The following is a 20,282-nucleotide window of genomic DNA, read 5'->3' as shown; positions in this document are numbered from 1 at the left end:
CTCATTTCGCTCAGGTCTAAAGTCCCCCCCTGAAAAATAACCCTAAGTGGCCAGGCACAAGACAAGTGCTGTATGGGTAAAGCTCACCTAGTGGTTTCGCACGCAACGCTGGCCGGGTTTGTTCCACCGTCCATTGACGCAAATGATGTCCTTGGCGCCACGTAGGGTATAGCCTCGGTAGCACCCGTACCAGGCCTTGGTCTTTTCCTTGTTGACACGGACGTAGCCGCGGCTGATTCTTGATGGGGTTGGGCAGGATGTGGCTGCGTCAAATGATCACGTTAGAGTTTAAAACTGCATTCTATAGCGCTATGCTTTAATAAACTGGTTTATTTAAGATCAGTGTAAAATGAAATCACGAAGTCTGTCTGCTTTTAGAATAGTTGTATTTCTGGAAATCTTATGGCTGACTTCTGGTTTTGCTTGTGCACATCTTATTCCTCAATCTATGTTTAAACACTTACCTTGACATGTTGGGAAAGATTTGTTCCACTTTCCATTTGCCAAACAGGTCAGGTCTTTAAATCCTTTCAATTCGAAACCCCTGTTGCAGAAAAACCAAACCTTGTCTTTGGGCTTGTTATCTGTTTTCTTTCCCTTGAAGTATCCGTTGGAGATCTTTGGGTTTTTGCAGTTAACTACAGCACGTTGGCATGTTGGGAAATCTTTGTTCCACTTTCCATTTGCCAAACAGGTCAGGTCTTTAAATCCTTTCAATTCGAAACCTCTGTTGCAGAAAAACCACACCTTGTCTTTGGGCTTGTTATCTGCTTTCTTTCCCTTGAAGTATCCGTTGGAGATCTTTGGGTTTTTGCAGTTAACTACAGCACGTTGGCATGTTGGGAAATCTTTGTTCCACTTTCCATTTGCCAAACAGGTCAGGTCTTTAAATCCCTTTAATTCGAAACCTCTGTTGCAGAAAAACCACACCTTGTCTTTGGGCTTGTTATCTGTTTTCTTTCCCTTGAAGTATCCGTTGGAGATCTTTGGGTTTTTGCAGTTAACTACAGCACGTTGGCATGTTGGGAAATCTCTGTTCCATGTTCCATCGTCTTGACAGGTCAAGTCTTTAAATCCTTTCAATTGGAAACCCTTGTTGCAGAAGAACCAAACTTTGTCATCGGGCACGTTATCATTTTTCTTTCCCTTGAAATATCCATTGGCGATTTCTGGGTCGTCGCACAACACACCTGTAAGGTAAGGCAATGAGTTTTAGCTCTGGTCTAGATGCAACGTTGTTGCAATGTCTCTTTCGATGTAAAGAGCTGTGTGTACCGACCGTTAAAAAATCTTGCCTGACCATAATTATTTATGGAACTTTTTGGCCCTATTAGCTTAACGATTGGACACCTTTCGTCTAAAACAGTGGTTCTAGAACTAAAACTCATTGTTCTCAAAAGTAGGGAGGAATTTTTAAATTTTGGAAGGAACGTGGGTAGGAAAAATGGATTGAAAAAGGAAGTTATTTAATCGTTAAAAGGCAATAAAAATTTTTCTGTACTGATTGGTTTTGCAAAAAGTCTTTTAGGCACATAATCTAAATTTATTGTTTTTCACTGTGACTTTTTTATATATATAGAAGTAATGAATAACAATAGGTAAAATACTCTGTTTTTTAATTGTGGAAATGCGGAATTGACAAGTGTTTGGGCTTGTAGGGAAGGAATACAAAAAAAAAACGTTGAGAACCACTGGTCTAAAAGACACATTATTAAAACGTACGTTGGCAAGTCGGGAAGTCTTTGTTCCACTGTCCGTCGTCTTGACAGGTTAAATCTCGGCTGCCATCCAATTGAAACCCAGCATTGCAGAAGAACTTAACTTCGTCTTCCGGGAAGTTGTTGACTGATTTTCCTCGGATTCCTCCGTTGGCGATCCTAGGGTTAGCGCAGGTAATTCCTGTAAAATATTTTAACTTTATTGACCGGCCATTTCACCAAAACAAAGTTGCAAAAGCTTGACCAGCTTGAGCTATGGTACAACCCGAAAGTAATTTTATCCAGCTCGCAACTCATTTTCCGTGAATTGTGCCGTAACTTTTTTAATTTTGGAAGAAAAATTAATTAAATTACACTTAGAAGGCATCCTCTTATATTCTTATGTTATTAGTTGTAAAACTTGGATATTCACAGCTTTCTTCTTAAAACGAATACAATAAGCTTCTCTTGCGGCTTTCTGCCAAAAACAGTTGCACTGCTCTGCCACTGAACGCACAAAGGTTGTTCAGCCAACGTTAGACAACGACAAAACTACAAGGTGGCGTTACAAGAACGGCATAAACGGGGAAACAAATTACTGCAAAAATTCCTTTCTTCATTTAACGGGGGTCTTTATGGTTCTCCAACTGATCTTTGTGAACCAAACTACTCGAAAAAACACTCACGGATGCATCCTGGCTTGGTGTCGCTGTAAGTTCCGTCGTCTTGGCATTCGAGTACGCTACCTCCCACTAATCCGTAGCCCTCGTCACATTCGTAAGTAACAGTTTGACCGACCTGGTAAACGTCTTGCTCTGGTTCAAACGACCCGTTGTCAAGCTCTCCAAGGTTGTCGCAAACGATCTCTGAAATAATTGGAGAACAATTTAGTAAGTTGGTATCATTAAAAGGATTCGAGTCCAAGATTAAAACCAAATAGCTACTCAATTCCCAGTTAAGTCATCCGTATGCCATTTAAACCGTTTAAACGATACCAACTCATTTTATTTCGACCGGCAGTTCTCAATGCCTAAGCTAAATATAAATGATATAAACCCGTTTAGGTGTTCAAGTCTGCAAGGCATGACACCCTCGCCAAAATGTGTTCAAATAGGATCATATAGGCCATATATGTTTAATGACCGACGTCTGGGTCATGTCATTTGTCAAAATGACCTAAATCAAAATAAGTCAATCTGACTCCAAAACTCAAATCAAGTCAAGCCAACAAGAACAATTACATAAGCGCATTAGAACGAACACTTATATATATATATGTTCCAATAGGATCATTTAGACTTCAGAGGCCATATGTGGAATGAAGTCTAAATCATGTAATTTGTAAAAAAGTGATTCTGACGCAAAAAGTCAAGCCAAGGCAATAAAAAAACAGTTACTTAAGTGCACTGTCGTAAGAAACAAGACTGTCTAAAAGTCTAACATGGAATTTAACTGGCCAAACAGTTTTCAGCGTTAAACCGATAAATCCAAAGTCAATGACAATCTCCCTGGCTTCCTACCTTCTTCACAGAAGGGAAACTCGTCCGACCATTCGCCGTCGTTATTTGGTCCCTTCTGGCAGGTGACAGCACGATCACCGACCAGATTGAAGCCTTCTTCGCAGCTAAAACGGACCCGGGTGCCGATCACGTATTCGTCGTTGCTGGTAGTGAAGTCACCGTTTTCGGGGGCTTCCGGCTCTTCACAGGTTGCAGCTGGACAACGAGAAAAAAGTGTCAGGTTAATCGAGCTCGAATGATGTGTCCTTCTTGTCGGGTTTGGTTTGTGCTGCCATTCAAAAAAGGTAATTGGTGCATCGGGCGGTGGTTTTTTCTGCTTTGCCTCATTGTGTTCGTGATACTTATGATGTAAGTCATGAAAACAATTTCTTGTGCATGATATGTTATATCTTATTAGAGGGTGTATCTATACGGAATCTGAAACCGTTGTCGGAAGTTTCCGGCCTATCGAAGCAACTGTTAACTTGGGTAAATTGCAAAAAGACGTTTTAATACCGTTTATAAAGGCTCTTTGCACGTTGGAGCTGTGCAAGAGGTAAAAGTAGTGCACTTAAGTCACTGTTTTTTAATGACTTGACTTTACTTAAGTCTTTTGGGCAAAATGACTTGACTTGACTTAAGTCCTTCCGACTAATGACTTTGGTTAAAATAAATTGTTTTAATTAGGGAATTATTTATAAAATTACGTTATATATCCCAATCTTTGCACATAGAAGAATTTGCTTGCAATATGCTGCTTTTATTTTATTTTTAAGATGCTCATAATAATCGGAGGAGTTTGCCGGTTTTCATAATTTAAAGTTTTACTTTTTTGACAAGGGCTGGACTTGAAGTTGACTTGCTCTAAATATGACTTGACTGGGACTTGACTTGTTATTTATTGAAAAAGACTGGACTTGGACTTAAGTTATTTTACAAATGACTCGACTGGGACTTAAGTCATTTTAAAATGACTTGTTTACAACACTGGGTATTAGCCCTAGTTTGCTCTTAATGGAACAAATGGATCGCAAGGAATGCACTTATCTCACAGGTGAGGTGAGCGGATATTGACACATTGGCAAAATTTTCGATTTAAAAGGTGGCGTATAAGGCGAATGAAAGAGATTTCGCGGGCCGTAGGTTGCAGACTTTGAAACCTAGATTAATTCCTAGTTTTTCAAAGTGTGGGGTTCACCGCGCTCCTATGACGTGTCCTTCTTGTTGGGTTTAATTTGTTCTTCCATTCAAAATAGTGGGCGATTGTTAAACTTAAATGAAATGATTTTCATGTCTAGAAATCGTATACGCAACGTTTAACTTTGTTAAATTACGAAAACGTTTATAAAGTTATGAAAAAAACACGGTAAAAGTGCAGAGTCATTTGTACTGAATTATGGCATGAGATGATCTCCACTGAAAATATTTTTAAGTTTTTATGCTTTAACATTTAAATTGATGTTCGTTTTTTGGGAACAATATATATCTATTCACCACGGATGACTCAAAAATATTTAATAAAGGTGTACCAGGCTTTGCTCAGTCAAATTAGGATGAGTTAATAAAAATTGATTGGTCCGTATTTTTTACCTCGGAAAGTAATCAGTGCATGCAATACTACGTTTATGAGTTACAACATGTTTCGAGCACCTATATAGCAATGACACGAGCTATCGAATAGAAACTACAGCAACAAAACTTTGCATAAGTTTTACCTTGGCAGGAGGGGAAGGATGCGGACCATTCGCCGGTAGCGGAGCAAGTAAGGTCCTTGGTTCCGATCAAGTCGAAGCCTCTATTGCAGAAGAACCACACCTTGCTGCCCGGGTAGTTGTTGGTCTTCTTTCCCTTGATGTAACTGTTTGGGATGTCGGGAATATCGGGGCACTCAATGCCTGCGCAATGGTAACCGCTTATTTAAAGTCCGCTGTCCTGTTATTTACAGTCTCGGTATCGACGTATTTTATGAGTTAACACTTATAGACAAAAACCCAGCCACCCTAAGTGGTCTAGTATGGTCTATAGTTACAAACCCCATAACCAAACGTGTCTGTTCTCAAGACTTTAAACTTTATTATAGAACAATTTATAGTTAATTTGAGGTTGCCAATGAAAAATAGCAACTTCTAGCAGAAGGATTGGATATTTCTTCAACAACAAAAACAGGTAAAAAAATGCGGGGAAAAACAAGATATGTCCCGAAAATAAATTTTTGGCCCATATAATAATCTCTTCCTAACAATCACCTAACGATTAGCTTAAGAGTAAAACTCTTGTTTTTGTCTCAATTGCGTCATATTTTCTTTAATCTGATTAAAATCAATTTTCCAAAAGGCAGAGTGTAATTTACTGGATTTTTTTGTTAACTGTTACGTTTTGCTAGTGAACACAGACACGTTAACTGGGAAGTTGCCGAAAGCCGGCTGTCGGCTGACAAATGACCCATGTTACATACAGATAAACCAAACAAGCTGTGTACTTACGAACACAACGTGGGAACCGGGCTGACCAGCTGAGGCGGCCTCCCTTAGAGGTGCATTTCAGGTCCTTGGTGCCCTCCAGTCTGTAACCGCGGTTGCAGCTGAACCAGACGCTCGAACCGAGTGGGTAGGCTTTCTTTACAGGCCCGAAAGTTCCCTTGGCCGGCTGGGTCGGTACCTGGCAGCTCTTGACTGCGGAAGAAATAACATTAATGCCGGAAAGAACAATTGTACAATTGAAATAATGCCTGGCGGCAGCAACAGCATGTTCATAGACGGTTCATGTACCTGATCCACCCACAATAAACAGTTGGAAAATATTCCACTATTCGGGTACACTATGCACGGTTCTGTAATGTAGCTTGATTATAAATTGCAAAGACAAAAAGTAGACATTAACTTAAGATGATACAAGCTCATATCGAAACGTCTTATTAATCAAGATGATGTTGATCTACTCGACATTTTTGGCTTTGCAATTTATTCATTCCACTATTTGCTGTTATACTTTCACAATTGAGAGTTGTCTGCCTTATCAGTTTTGAAAGTTGGTAACGCGTATGTCGGACTCGGGCTCGGGACTCGGGACTCGGGTAGTTTTATGAAGTCTTACTCGAGTCCCGAGTTCGACTTTAGCAAAACGACCAACTTCTTCGAGACCCGAATCCCTATTCCGACTCCGAAACCGCAGCCGTGCTTTAGACTTGGCCAGGTAAATTTGTTTTTGCTGGCTAACTTAAGTACTTACTGATAACGGGCTTGCAAGTGGGTGCGCTTTTGACGAGACCGAAAATGGAGCATTTTGGTCGGGATTTTCCGATCATTTTGAAACCTGTGTTGCACCTGCAGTTAAATGATTGCCAAAGTCTTCTGCTCGAAGGAGAACAATAGCCTCCGGTCAATTTTGGAGCGGAGCACTTTCGACCTGGAAAATGAAACGTACATAGCTTTGAAATATAAACCGGAATTCTTGCTGGTGAGGCATCAATTAGAATACTGAAGAGGCGTACTATGTTTCCGACTTTTCATCACGGCGCTTACCTCTTCAAATCTTATCCTATGTTACTAACAACGAAACACCGCCATACACCAAAAGGTTCTGCATTAGGGTTTATGTTATATACAGAAAACGGCAAGGATCAATCAAAATTCGTTTCGTGTCGAAATGAAGTATAGCAGACGTTTTCTTCTCGTTCGATTGAAGTGATTTAAAAAAACGTTTCATAGCCAAAAACTTGTGCGTCGAAGCACTGCTTGCCCGTTATTACTCACCGAAGTTTGGAAATAAAATTCCTGTGGCCTGCGTGCAGAAGACCGCAGCCAGAACGAGTAGAGAAAACTTCAACATCTTTGCGTCGAACCGTAAACTTGAAAAAACCTTGTGTTTTTGTCTTTACTGTGCTGTTGCCAGACAGATGTGCCTCTCAAAACAACCCGACTCGCTTTTATAGGGAAAAACTTGATTTTTTTTCGTGGTCCGATTAAAGTGACGCCAATTAATTTCCACCACGTTGCCCCGAATTAAAAAGAAAATGGCCGGTCGTCGAGGCAAAGTGGTCTTACCAGTCACGTTGCGAGCTATTTCGTAGGATCGGCCTCGCAATTTGTCTGCCTCGTTTAATTGTAGTGCGCGCAGCGATAAACACTGTTGTCTGGCTTGAAAGGGAATCGCGGCGACCGGCTACGCAAGAAAAACGGTTAGAGTGGCCGGTGAGGGCTTTAATTAGGCAAAGCATACTATTAAAACCGCTGGAAGGATTAATTAGCCAACGGATAAGCACAACAAACATCTTTTAAGTTGAAAACATTAAAATGTATTTTTCACGAGCGCGCCCGTGGAAAGATCGAGCACACGACGGGGGTCCTTTTGTTAATCGACGAATACGTTGCTCTGCCAGCGACAGACCGGGCGAACATGTTGCCACACACACACACACACATATTTCACAAATCTTCTCTTTTATATATATAAAGAGTATGGTAATGTTAGCCTCCACTACAGTATAATGTTATAATATCAGAAGTTGATGATAGTTGTCGTAATTTTGTTTAATGTTTTGGAAAAACATGGGAAATTGGCGGTATAATAAATTCAATATTTTTTGACAATTGGCTGAAAAGTATTTTGGCTAAGGCTTGAGTGCCATTTTTTAGTAGGTAGCCTGCCACATTTGGCACGCGTGCCTCATGTTGGACCCCGTTTAAAGAGTTTAACATATTTCGGTAATTCCTTAGAAACATTTTTTGCCTTGGTTAAACTCATAAAAAAATGATTTAATTTTGTTAACTTTATGTACATCATTTGTGTAATCTAATACTTTAAACATAAATTAAATTCTTTATTTTACACAGATATATATGACCTCTAGAACAGTGTCTTTAACATTTTTATTCAACCACTTATTACAAATATTGCATACCTCACACACAATCCGTATAAAAAAGTTAATTCACATAGGTTATGATGCCGTCTTTTAAAAAATATAATAGTGTGTTACGGTTGAGATCATCCTGATCGAAAATCCGTTCCGGTGTACAAAGAGCATACAATATTTTGATTTGCTTATATAAAGGTATTTCACAAAAAAGTAAATTGTAGCAATTTGTGCCCATATAATTCCAAATGGTTCACGGCATGCATAGTAATATGTACCATGGGAATATTTTTTTAAATATAGGCCTATTCTGGAAATATTTATATTAACTTTTGTAAATTTTGAACACTATTTAGTTCTTTGTTTAATGTAAATCTAACAGTTAAAATTTTGGTGTGCCCCATATTATGCTGCCATAAGCAGGGCTGCGGAGTCGGACTCGGGACTCGGGACTCGAGTAAAACCGCGCAAAGAGTCCCGAGTCCGACGAAAAAATATTTTTAAACCATGTAATGCGGGTGGATCAATTATGACACCAATATGAGTAGATTTCAGATAATCCACCTTAATTTGGTTGCGTAAATGGGTAATATACAGGCTGAAGAGCCAAAGCTGGCCTAGGGAAAATCTTACATTTGGCCGGAGTCGGACTCGGGACTCGGGAGTCGGACTCGGGTTGTTTTCAACCGACTCCGCAGGCCTGGCCATAATCACAGGTTGATATTGCCTTATTGTTATTCTAATCCAACTTAAGCCGCTGACGACAACAAGACATTACTCTAACTAAAAATATCAAGACCTATATATTATGTCGCCGATGGATAATATTCTTCCAAGGACAATTGTACATTTGGTGCTGATCCAACTCCCCACCGGGTGGCATTTGAAAGCATATTTCAACAACAACAGCTTAAAATGATTTGTAGTTCAACATCAGCTTACTAATTTGAGGTAATGCCTTTTTGCTATCGTATTCATTCGCAAGTGTGCGCAATAATTTTAGCTGCTCTGCTGGATTAGTGGCGGTTTTTAAGCAAGCTTTAATACAGCATAACCTTCTTTTCTAACGAAATGTCCCTTAACCCCTGCACCAAATGTTTTGAGATGTCGCCAGCGCGTATATTTGCCGAAGTCAATGCGATCGGTTACGGGCTACCCCTTTCGATTGTTTTACTTAACGCAAGTGTTGTTAATAACTCATTTTGAAATGACTTAAGTCTCAGTCAAGTCATATGTAAAATAGCTTGAGTTCAAGTCAAGTCTTTTTGAATATAGTACAAGTCAAGTCCTAGTCATGTCATAATTAAAGCAAGTCAATTTCAAGTCGAGTACTTGTCATAAAAGTTACACGTTAGGCCAGTGTTTCTTAACCTTTTTTACCCCAGGGCGCACTTGTAAATGTAAACCTTTAAAAACGTGGCGGCGCCCCTGGCGAACGAAGCAAGTATACAAACTTTATTTTGGTATCTTGTTATATCTCTTCGATTGCTGGCAAGTTTTTATTATATAGGCCTCCTAATTTAATTATCCATAAATTACTGTTTGCTCGATAAAAAAGCCGAATGAGAATAAAAATAAAAATAGACCTTTTAGTAGTGTAAATTATAAAAACCCACAGTAAGTTAGTTAGAGCTGGATGGAAACACACAATAAGACCCACAAAGCAACAACATTTAAATTAGAATAATCTATTCTATCATAGCATTAAGACTAGCGACATAGAGCCAAACGCAGAAATAACCACGGCAGAATGGTAGGCCTATCTAAAATTGTCTGAATAAGACCTAACTCTGTCGGATTAAGTTCTAAATGTAACGGAATAAGATCTAACTAAAAAAAATAACGCCCAAAACGGCGGGGACAGGAAATGGGGCGGTTGGGGGAAACCTTTTTGGCATCGGCCGTATTGGTGTGGACATTTCGGCGCCCTAAAAAGAGCCGCTGTTTTTGCGCCGCAGTGTTTGTCTCTGTTTGGGCTTGGATAAAAGGTTGCAAAGACTTTATTCTGGCCATTTGGGCCTTGTTCCGACGAACTTCGATTCAAACGTTATTACGACCATTAGGTATAAGACTTATTTTTATGCCGATATTGATGTTGTTCTAATTTTGGTCCTATGGCTGGATCCCGCCAGATATGTTCGCTATTACTATTCCTTTTCCTCAGGCAATAGGATTTCAATGAAAGGGCTATCCGAATCCAGTCATATTGGTCATTGTTTATTGATAGAAAATAGTAATTCAAGTTTATTTCCAGTCGAGGTACTTTATTAAAATATGTAAATCTCGATGGTCATTTTAGATTAAAGAATTATCTCCGAACAGCTTAATTCAACTTTCCTTCTCCAAATTCCTATTTATTAAGAAAGGCTTTAAATTTAACTGTACATGAAATAATGTTTCGTTTTTTTTTTCTGCATTGACAGCTTTAAACTATTCATGTATTGGAATATGTGGCTTAAATATTTCAATTTTGAATTCCGGAGTTCAGATTAAAAAAAGGTTTCTAAGGCTAAATCATACCATATTAATAACACCAACGGCCAACGCCCTCATAAACCCAATACATTTTCGTTAGCCTATAACATTTAACTGGCCTAAATAATATCCAAATTCGGAGGGAATGACTATAAGACGATTAGACGCCGCCTCCGTGGCATTGGCTGTTATTGTGTCGTAGGCCTACATGCTCCATGTTTTAAACGGCGGCTTTTGGGGACGCTGTTTTGACACGGGACTGTTTGCCCTCGATAAAGGTTTGGGTAGGGTATGGGTGGAATTCTGGTTCAGAGTGGATTTTTTTGGGGGGAGTAAGTGGTGACGTTATGGGGGCTTTGGGTTTACGTAAAACATTGTTTAAGTCGTATTTTGGCCGTTTAGGTCTTATTCCAACTTTTAGCTATTTCGAACTGTGTTTTATTCCGACGTTAATGGTTAATTTAGGTCTTATTGCTGGAATTCACTTTCAGTTGCTAATGCTAAAACTAATATAGAATTTTTGCATCATTTTTACATTTCCTCGCGGCGCACCTGGCCACCTTCCACGGCGCACCGGTTGAGAAACGCTGCGTTAAGCTATTAAAATTATGTAAACTTGTCTGATTATGAGCAATGCCTTATCTAAAGAATACCATAAAGGCAATAGAGGGCAAGCAAATTGTTTTATGTGCAAAAATATGGATTGATAACCCAATTTTACAAAAAATATTTCAAGCCAGGTCGTTTGTTTAAAAGGTTTAAGTCAAGTAATTTTCCTTAAAAGGCCTAAGGTAAGTCAGGTCACATGAAAACAGTGACTTGAGTGCACTTAAGTCAAGTCATTAAAGTCATTGACTTAAGTCATTATAACACTGCTTAACGCAGCCTTTAAACCATGGGATACGTGGCAAAGCATCGTAACAAACCAGGCCTGTGCAATCCCGGTAATTCATGAATAACTTTTTTGATTATCGTAAATGCAAGGTTCTCTTTTGTTCAATGCGTGATTTCCTTTTCGGACCTTTACAGCATTAATTTCAGCGACATTATGTATTTGGTATTGTTTGTTAATATAACGTTCTTCGAATTTTTTTTAACGTGTCTCTTTGAAGGTATAGAGAAAATGTTTTCTTGTTGACAAGTTTTTTGTGCTTTGTCATATTGACTAATATTTTTTTTTTGTTTATTGTTTTTCATTTATTTTTTACACCTATATATTGTTTTAATGGCACTTAAACGTTTAACTGCCACGGACTACGTTTGGCTAGCTTATGTAGCCACCACAATATACACAAAAAATGAAACAGCACACAATTGCATTTTACTACATTCTTTTATTTTGTTTTAACGATAATGTGTAAATAGAGGATCACAGAAATCATTGGGTGTCCGTTGGTGCAACAAATTCTGAAAATAAAAGAAAGCATTGCGTTATTGAGGAAGCAGTTACAAAAGGTATGCTACAGAAAAAAGCAACGGCTGGAGGTTTTGTACCAAGGTAAAACAAAGGTGATATATAAAATACATATTCGCTTAGGTAGTTGGTTGAAGAGCCGATAGTTAAGGGTGAATATCACTGAATAGTATATTTATAAATATTATTATTTTCATGTTCTTTGCTAAAAGTGTGTTTGCTAGAAAGATGCAGTCACTAAAACTATGTAAAAGTTTGACTCCGAAACGTCACAACCTTCGGAAATGATACTCCAGAAAAATCTCGTGGCATTTATTTCGCTCAGGTCTAAAGTCCCCCTCCCCGGAAAAATAATCCGCCTTGACCAGGCACAAGACAAGTGCTGTATGGGATAGAGCTCACCTAGTGGTTTCGCACGCAACGCTGGCCTGGTTTGTTCCACAGTCCATTGACGCAAGTGATGTCCTTGGCGCCACGTAGGGTATAGCCTCGGTAGCACCCGTACCAGGCCTTGGTCTTTTCTTTGTTGACACGGACGTAGCCGCGGCTAATTCTTGGTGGGGTTGGGCAGGATGTGGCTGCGTCAAATGGTCACGTTAGAGTTTAAAACTGCATTCTATAGCGCCGTGCTTTAAAAAATGGTTTATTTAAGATCAGTGTAAAATGAAATCACGAAGTCTGTCTGTTTTTTAGAATAGTTGTATTTCTGGAAATCTTGTGTCTGACTTATGGTTTTGCTTGTGCACATCTTATTCCTCAACTTATGTTTAAACACTTACCTTGACATGTTGGGAAAGATTTGTTCCACTTTCCATTTGCCAAACAGGTCAGGTCTTTAAATCCATTCAATTCGAAACCTCTGTTGCAGAAAAACCACACCTTGTCTTCCGGTTTGTTATCTGTTTTCTTTCCCTTGAAATAACCATTGGAGATCTTTGGGTTTTTGCAGTTAACTACAGCACGTTGGCATGTTGGGAAATCTTTGTTCCACTTTCCATTTGCCAAACAGGTCAGGTCTTTAAATCCTTTCAATTCGAAACCTCTGTTGCAGAAAAACCAAACCTTGTCTTTGGGCTTGTTATCTGTTTTCTTTCCCTTGAAGTATCCGTTGGAGATCTTTGGGTTTTTGCAGTTAACTACAGCACGTTGGCATGTTGGGAAATCTTTGTTCCACTTTCCATTTGCCAAACAGGTCAGGTCTTTAAATCCTTTCAATTCGAAACCTCTGTTGCAGAAAAACCACACCTTGTCTTTGGGTTTGTTATCTGTTTTCTTTCCCTTGAAGTATCCGTTGGCGATTTCTGGGTCGTCGCACAACACACCTGCAAGGTAAGGCAATAAGCTTTAGCTCTAGTCTAGGTGCAATTCCTCTTTCGATATAAAGAGAAGGACGCTGTGTGTACCGACCGTTAAACAATCTTGCCTGACCAAAATTGTTTAGGTAAATTGTGGGCGCATTTAGCTTAACTATTGGACATCTTTCGTCTGAAAAAGTGGTTCTCAAAGGTAGGGAGGAATTTTTAAATTTGGGGAGGAAATTTCGAAGGAATATGGGTAGAAAAAAATGGATTAAAAAATGAAGTTATTTAATCGTTAAAAGGCAATTGAAAAGCTTATTTAACTGTAATGATTGGTATAAAAAGTGTATTAGGCCCATAATCTAAATTTATTGTTTTTTCACAGTTACCGGTACTTTCTTTCACAGTTATACATCGAATTAACAAATACCAATAGGTAAAATACTTCGTGTTTAATAAGTGTTCGGGCTTTTAGGGAAGGAATACAAAAAAAACTTTGAGAACCACTGGTCTAAAAGACACATTAAAAAACCCTACGTTGGCAAGTCGGGAAGTCTCTGTTCCACTGCCCGTCGTCTTGACAGGTTAAATCTCGGCTGCCATCCAATTGAAATCCAGCATTGCAGAAGAACTTAACTTCGTCTTCCGGGAAGTTGTTGACTGATTTTCCTCGGATTCCTCCGTTGGCGATCCTAGGGTTAGCGCAGGTAATTCCTGTGAAATATGTTAACTTTATTTACCGGCCATTTCAACGGAACAAAGTTGCAAAAGCTTGACCAGCTTGAAGTATGGTACAACCCGAAAGTAATATTATCCAGCTCGCAACTCATTTTCCATGAATTAGGCCTTAACTTTTTTGATTTTGGAAGAAAAATTAAATAAATTACGGTACACTTAGAAGACATCCTCTTCTTTTCTTATCTTATTAGTTGTAAAACATGGATATTCACAATTTTCTTCTTTAAACGAATACAATAAGCTTCTCTTGCGGCTTTCCGACAAAAACAGTTACACTGCTCTGCCACTGAACGTATGTAGGTTTTTCAGCCAATGTTAGACAACGATAAAATTACAAGGTGGCGTTACAAGAACGGCATAAACGGGGAAACAAATTACTGCGAAAATTCCTCCCTTCATTTGACGGGCGTCTCTATGGTTCTCCAACTGACGTTTATGAACCCAACTACTCAAAACAATTTACTCACGGATGCATCCTGGCTTGGTGTCGTTGTAAGTTCCGTCGTCTTGGCATTCGAGTACGCTTCCTCCCACTAATCCGTAGCCCTCGTCGCATTCGTAAGTAACAGTTTGACCGACCTGGTAAACGTCTTGCTCTGGTTCAAACGACCCGTTGTCAAGCTCTCCAAGGTTGTCGCAAACGATCACTGAAATAATTGGCGAACAGTGTTGTAAGTTATTAGCTGTGAAATGACTTAATGCAAATCAGGTGGATTAAAGCCAAATAGCAACTTAAGTCCAAGTTAAGTCATCGGTTTGCCATCTCAACCCTATGAATTGGCCTGTGCTAGTAAAATCATTTGTATTAAAAGTTAGATTTTAAACGACAATTTTATTTCGAGCAGCAGTTTTTAATGCCTATAAGCTAAATATAAAGAATGTAAACCGGTTTAGGTGTGCAAGTCTTCATGACAGGACACCCTTGTCAAAACATGTTCAAATAGGATCATAGAGCCATCAAAATCAAGTCAAGTCAAGTCAAGGCAACAAAAACAATAACTGAAGCGCATAAGAACACTATCTTAAAAAACAAGACTGTCAAAAGTCTAACGAGAGATTTAGAACAAGGTATTCTGACGCAAAGATTTAAGTCAAGGTAAGTCAACAAAAACTATAACTTAGGCGCATAGGAACACTGTCGTACGAAACAAGGCCAATAAAGTCTAATATAAGATTTAAATGCCAAAACCAAGGAGTTATCGCCAATACCAATTGTTTTTTTTGTGATTTATGTGCATTTTTAATCGATTTAGACTTTAAATAATTTTGACCAATTTTGACCTAACGCATAAATTTTGGTAAAATTTTGACTTTTTTAACGAGTCAAAAAAAATCGCCCTATTAGTTATCAGCTAAAACCGATTATTTCAAAGTCCATGACAATCGCCTGGGTCTTACCTTCTTCACAGAAGGGAAACTCGTCCGACCATTCTCCATCGTTCTCTGGTCCCTTCTGGCAGGTGACAACACGACCACCGACCAGATTGAAGCCTTCCTGGCAACTAAAACGGACTCGGGTGCCGATCACGTATTCGTCATTGGTGGTTGTGAAGTCACCGTTTTCGGGGGCTTCTGGCTCTTCACAAGTTGCAGCTGGGCAAGGAGAAAAAAGTGTGAGGTTAATTACCGAGCTCGAATGTTGTGTCCTACTCGTCTGGTTTAGTTGTGTGGCTATCTAAAGGAGATCGCGCTTGTTGAACTTAAATGAGATGCTTTTTATGTTTGGAATCGTATAGGCAACTTTTCCCTTTGGCAAATTACAACAATAAGAATATCAAAACCCATTCAGAAGTAGGTATTATTTTGAACGTTATCTCCTAATTCATTTTGAACATCCCTTCTTTATGGGCTTTGATATTCTTATTACGTCTTACTACAACCTTTAACCATAATGCTCCAAAGTTTATAAAGATATTGATTCAGGCTAAAAATGCAGAGTCGTTTGTCCTGAAGGTTTGCATGAGAATAATCTCCACTGAAAGTATTTTTTTAGTTTTTATGCTTTAACATTTAAATTGATTTTCGTTTTGTGGGAAAAATAAATTCACATCGGATGACTCAAAAATATTTAATAAAGGTGCAATGCCGGCTTTGCGCAGTCCACTAAAGATGAGTCGATAAAACTGGATTGGTCTTTTTACCTCGGAAAGTAATCAGTGCATGCAATACTATGTTTATGAGTTACAACATGTTTCGAGCACCTATATAGCAATGACACGAGCTATCGAATAGAAACTACAGCAACAAAACTTTGCATAAGTTTTACCTTGGCAGGAGGGGAAGGGTGCTGACCATTCGCCGGTAGCGGAGCAAGTAAGGTCCTTGGTTCCGATCAAGTCGAAGCCTCTATTGCAGAAGAACCACACCTTGCTTCCCGGGTAGTTGTTGGTCTTCTTTCCCTTGATGTAACTGTTTGGGATGTCGGGAATATCGGGGCACTCAATGCCTGCGCAATGGTAACCGCTTATTTAAAGTCCGTTGTCATGGTATTGACAGTCTCGGTATCATCGTATTTTCTTACGAGTTAACACTTATAGACAAAAACCCAGCCATCCTAAGTGGTCTAGTATGGTCTAAAGTTACAAAACTAATAAGCCAAACGTGTCTGTTCTCAAGACTTTTAAACTTTACTATAGGACAAATTATAGTCAATTTGTGTTGTCAAATGAAAAATAACAACTTCTAGCAGAAGGATTGCACATTTCTCCAACAACAAAATCAGGTGAAAACTTGCGATCTCTTTCCAACAATTATCTAACGATTAGCACAAGAGAAAAACTCGTGTTTTTTTCTTAATTTCGTCATATTTGCCTTTATCTGATTTTAGGTAGAGTGTAATTTACTGGATTTTTTTAACTTTTAGGTTTTGCTAGTCAGCATAGAAGCGTAGGCTGGGCAGTTGCCGAAAGCCGGCAATCGGCTGACGAAGTCTGCATATAACATAAAGATGCACCGAACAAGCTGAGTACTTACGAACGCAACGCGGGAAACGGGCTGACCAGCTGAGTCGGCCTCCTTTTGAGGTGCATTTCAGGTCCTTGGTACCTTGCAGTCTGTAACCGCGGTTGCAGCTGAACCAGACGCTCGAACCGAGTGGGTAGGCTTTCTTTACAGGCCCGAAAGTTCCCTTGGCCGGCTGAGTCGGTACCGGGCAGCTCTTGATCACAACTGCGGAAGAAGAACAATTGTACAATTGAAATAATGCGTGACAGCAACTGCATATTCATAGAGGTTTCATGTAACTGATCCACCCACAATAAACGGTTGGACAATATTCCACTATTTGGGTACACTATGCCGGACCTACAATGTATAGCTTGATAATAAATTGCAAACACAAAAAGGTCAAGTAGACATTAACTTAAGATGATACAAACTCGTATCGAAACGTCGTATTATTCAAGATGATGTCGATCTACTCGACCTTTTTGGCTTTGCAATTTACTATCATTCCACTATTTGCTGTTATACTTTTACAATTTAGAGTGGGCTGCCTAATTAGTTTTGATATTTGGTAATCGTATGCGCATGTCGAACTCGAGACTCGGCACTCGGGTAGTTTGATGTAGTCTTACTCGAGTACCGAGTCCTGAGTCCGACTACAGCAAAACAAACCGACTCCGTCGAGTCTCGAGGGCGACTCTGCAGCCCTGCTTCAGACTTGGCCAGGTAAAGTTGTTTTTGCTGTCGCATTTTAGTACACTTACTGATAACCGGCTTGCAAGTGGGCGCGCTGGTGGCGAGACCGAAAATGGAGCATTTTGGACGGGAGTTTCCAATCAGTTTAAAACCTCTGTTGCATCTGCAGTAGAATGATTTGCCAGGCTCTCTGCTCAAAGGGGAACAGTAGCCTCCTGTCAATTTTGGAGCGGAGCACCCTCGACCTGGAAAACGAAACGCATAGCTTTAAAATATTAAGTTCTTGTTAGTGAGGCATTAAGTCGAAAAGTCAGGTGTACGATATTACCGACTTTCATGATCACGGCGCTTAACTTTTCAAATCGTATCCTATGTTACTAACAACGAAACACCGCAATACACCAAAAGGTAATGCATTATGGTTTATGCTATATACAACAACGGCTCAACCAAAATTGCTATTGGGTCGAAATGAAACGGTAATGTCATAAAGTATAACAGACGTTTTTTCTCGTTCGATTGAGGTGATTTAAAAAAACGTTTAATAGCCAAAAAAATCTCTTTCCCGTTATTACTCACCGAAGTATGGTATAGAAATTCCTGTGGCTTGCGTGTAGCAGAAGACCGCAGCCAGAACGAGTAGAGAAAACTTCAACATCTTTGCGTCGAACCGTGTGCTTGAAAAAACCTTGTGTTTTTGTCTTTACTGTGCTGTTGCCAGACAGATGTGCCTCTCCAGAGAACCCAAGTGGCTTTTATAGGGAAAAACTTGATTTTTTCTCTTAGCGCGATTAAGGCGGACGCCAATTAATTTCCACGACGTTGCCCAGAATTAAAAAGAAAATGGCCGGCCGTCGAGGCAAAGTGAGCTATTTCGTAGGATCGGCCTCGCAATTTGTCTGCCTCATTTAATTGAAGTGCGCGCAGCGATAAACACTGTTACCCGGCTTGAAAGGGCATCGCGGCGAACGGCTACGCAAGTAGAAAAAGGTTAGAGCCGGTGAGGGGCTTTAATTAGGCAAAGCATACGTTAATACGCGGTTGGGCAAATTTTTGTTTTGTCATTATGTATCGCCCAACAGGGCCAACACGTTTTTTCTGACGTTATGCGGTGTGGGTCGGAGACTTGTGCGCACCTTGGCTTCCTTTAAGCTGCATTTGTGGCTGGAAACTGGAAACGTCTAGTCGGGACTGTTAATTAGAAGAAATCGTTTATTATTTATTTTAATTTGTCTAACAACGTTGCTATGGGGCGTGTAGTATAATTATTCAATACGCGTCATACTTTTGCCGAAATAACGATTTGTTATATTTCCGCTTAAAGCTAATTAAAATTTTTCAACTGTATCAATCCTGTCAATAATATGTTTTCCAACGAAATTTGTCGTTTGGTAATTTTTGGTCGTTTTGTAACATTGTAAACTGTTAAAACATGTTTACAGTTTTCAGTATAATGGGTAAGCATTACTACGTCAACCTCGTATATTTGTCAAATATAAATGTTTTCCATTACCCACTCAACGGGCCCTTTAGAGTTTAGGCCTAAGTCATTACATAGGTTCGACACTTTAATAAAAGTTGAAACTATAAAAATTCGCCTTAAAACACATTCTCAGTCTTAAAATTTATTTGATCCACTTTTGGTGACATTCCTAGTGGTTGTATTTAGTTGATTGCAAGCGCATAGTAGCTATGTTTCATAATTTTATTATTTGTTCTAATGAAATACTTATTCATTATAGATTCAAACGGTACTTTATATGTTTATAAAAAAAACTATTTCCTCGAACGTTCACGAAACCATTTCGTGCCTTACAAATAAAAAAACACAGTAACAAATGTTTATTTTCTTAGAAATCGCAGTAATACGTGGTGCGAAGTCCAAGCAGGAGAATTTTTAGAAAATCGTTTCTTAGTTCGACGGTTTAAGGGAGAAATTGCCCAATATCTTGCAATTTCTTCCACGAATATTAACAACCAATCTCCCAGTTAGAAGCTGTGGTTCCAGCTATATGACGGAAAATTTTAATTAGCCGATTTGGGACTAGCCGCGGTCGCTAATCTAATCCGGTCAAGCATTTGACCTTATCAAATGGTGAGACGTTCATACAGGCAATAAAATTACCTTGTTTTATTTTAAGAAAATCCAGTAACAATAAAAGTGTGAGTTATAAAACTAAATTTGTGCTGCTTGCTGATTTGTTATTGTACACTTTTCTGTACTTAATGTTCGTTAAACTTTTCCTTTTTGAGTTGCGTGCGTTTTTTTGATTGTTTTTTGCATCGCAAAATCGCTGCGACCAGCATCAGCTAACATGTTTGTAGAAGTACAGGAAACTTTGTTGTATTCCAATTTGCCACAACGTAGAACTGCTCCTGCTCTTCATATAATTGAAACAAACATATTTTTGTACTTTGGACGATCACTAAATTATCCCATAATGTGAATCGTGGAAAGCAAAATAACCCTATTAACGCAGCAATGACTTGCAAAAACAAAAGTGTCTTGCCGTTGAAATGCTGCCAGCGGCCCTGAGAGCTGAGCGCCATGGGTAATGCCCATACGACGCTTAGCACTTGTTTTCGTTGCAGCGTTTTAACCCGCACGACGAATTGCCGAGGTTTGATTTCGCCGAACGTGCGCCGAACGGCATTCATTAAGCTCGC

At 39.3% G+C, this 20,282-nt stretch overlaps 1 protein-coding gene across 1 annotated transcript; it reads right to left on the bottom strand.

The window, feature by feature from the left end:
- Positions 1-87: 87 nt before the first annotated feature.
- On the bottom strand, positions 88-18,273 carry LOC146135517 (sushi, von Willebrand factor type A, EGF and pentraxin domain-containing protein 1-like). Its single transcript, XM_083395777.1, has 17 exons — positions 18,195-18,273; positions 17,684-17,860; positions 16,950-17,144; positions 16,243-16,422; positions 15,375-15,569; positions 14,444-14,623; positions 13,776-13,952; positions 12,720-13,262; positions 12,369-12,518; positions 6,425-6,601; positions 5,680-5,868; positions 4,912-5,091; positions 3,218-3,412; positions 2,368-2,563; positions 1,723-1,877; positions 465-1,190; positions 88-263 (listed from the first exon to the last, which is right to left on the bottom strand). Exons 1-17 carry the CDS (start codon positions 18,271-18,273, stop codon positions 88-90), a joined length of 3,870 nt encoding a protein of 1,289 aa, XP_083251903.1.
- Between the last annotated feature and the right edge of the window lie 2,009 nt (positions 18,274-20,282).

This window comes from Ascidiella aspersa, chromosome 8, assembly GCF_963924565.1.
Source record: "Ascidiella aspersa chromosome 8, kaAscAspe10.2, whole genome shotgun sequence".
Classification (NCBI taxonomy): Eukaryota; Metazoa; Chordata; class Ascidiacea; order Phlebobranchia; family Ascidiidae; genus Ascidiella; species Ascidiella aspersa.
Note: the sequence above shows the minus strand (reverse complement) of the source record. Positions and strands in the feature narration are given on the sequence as shown.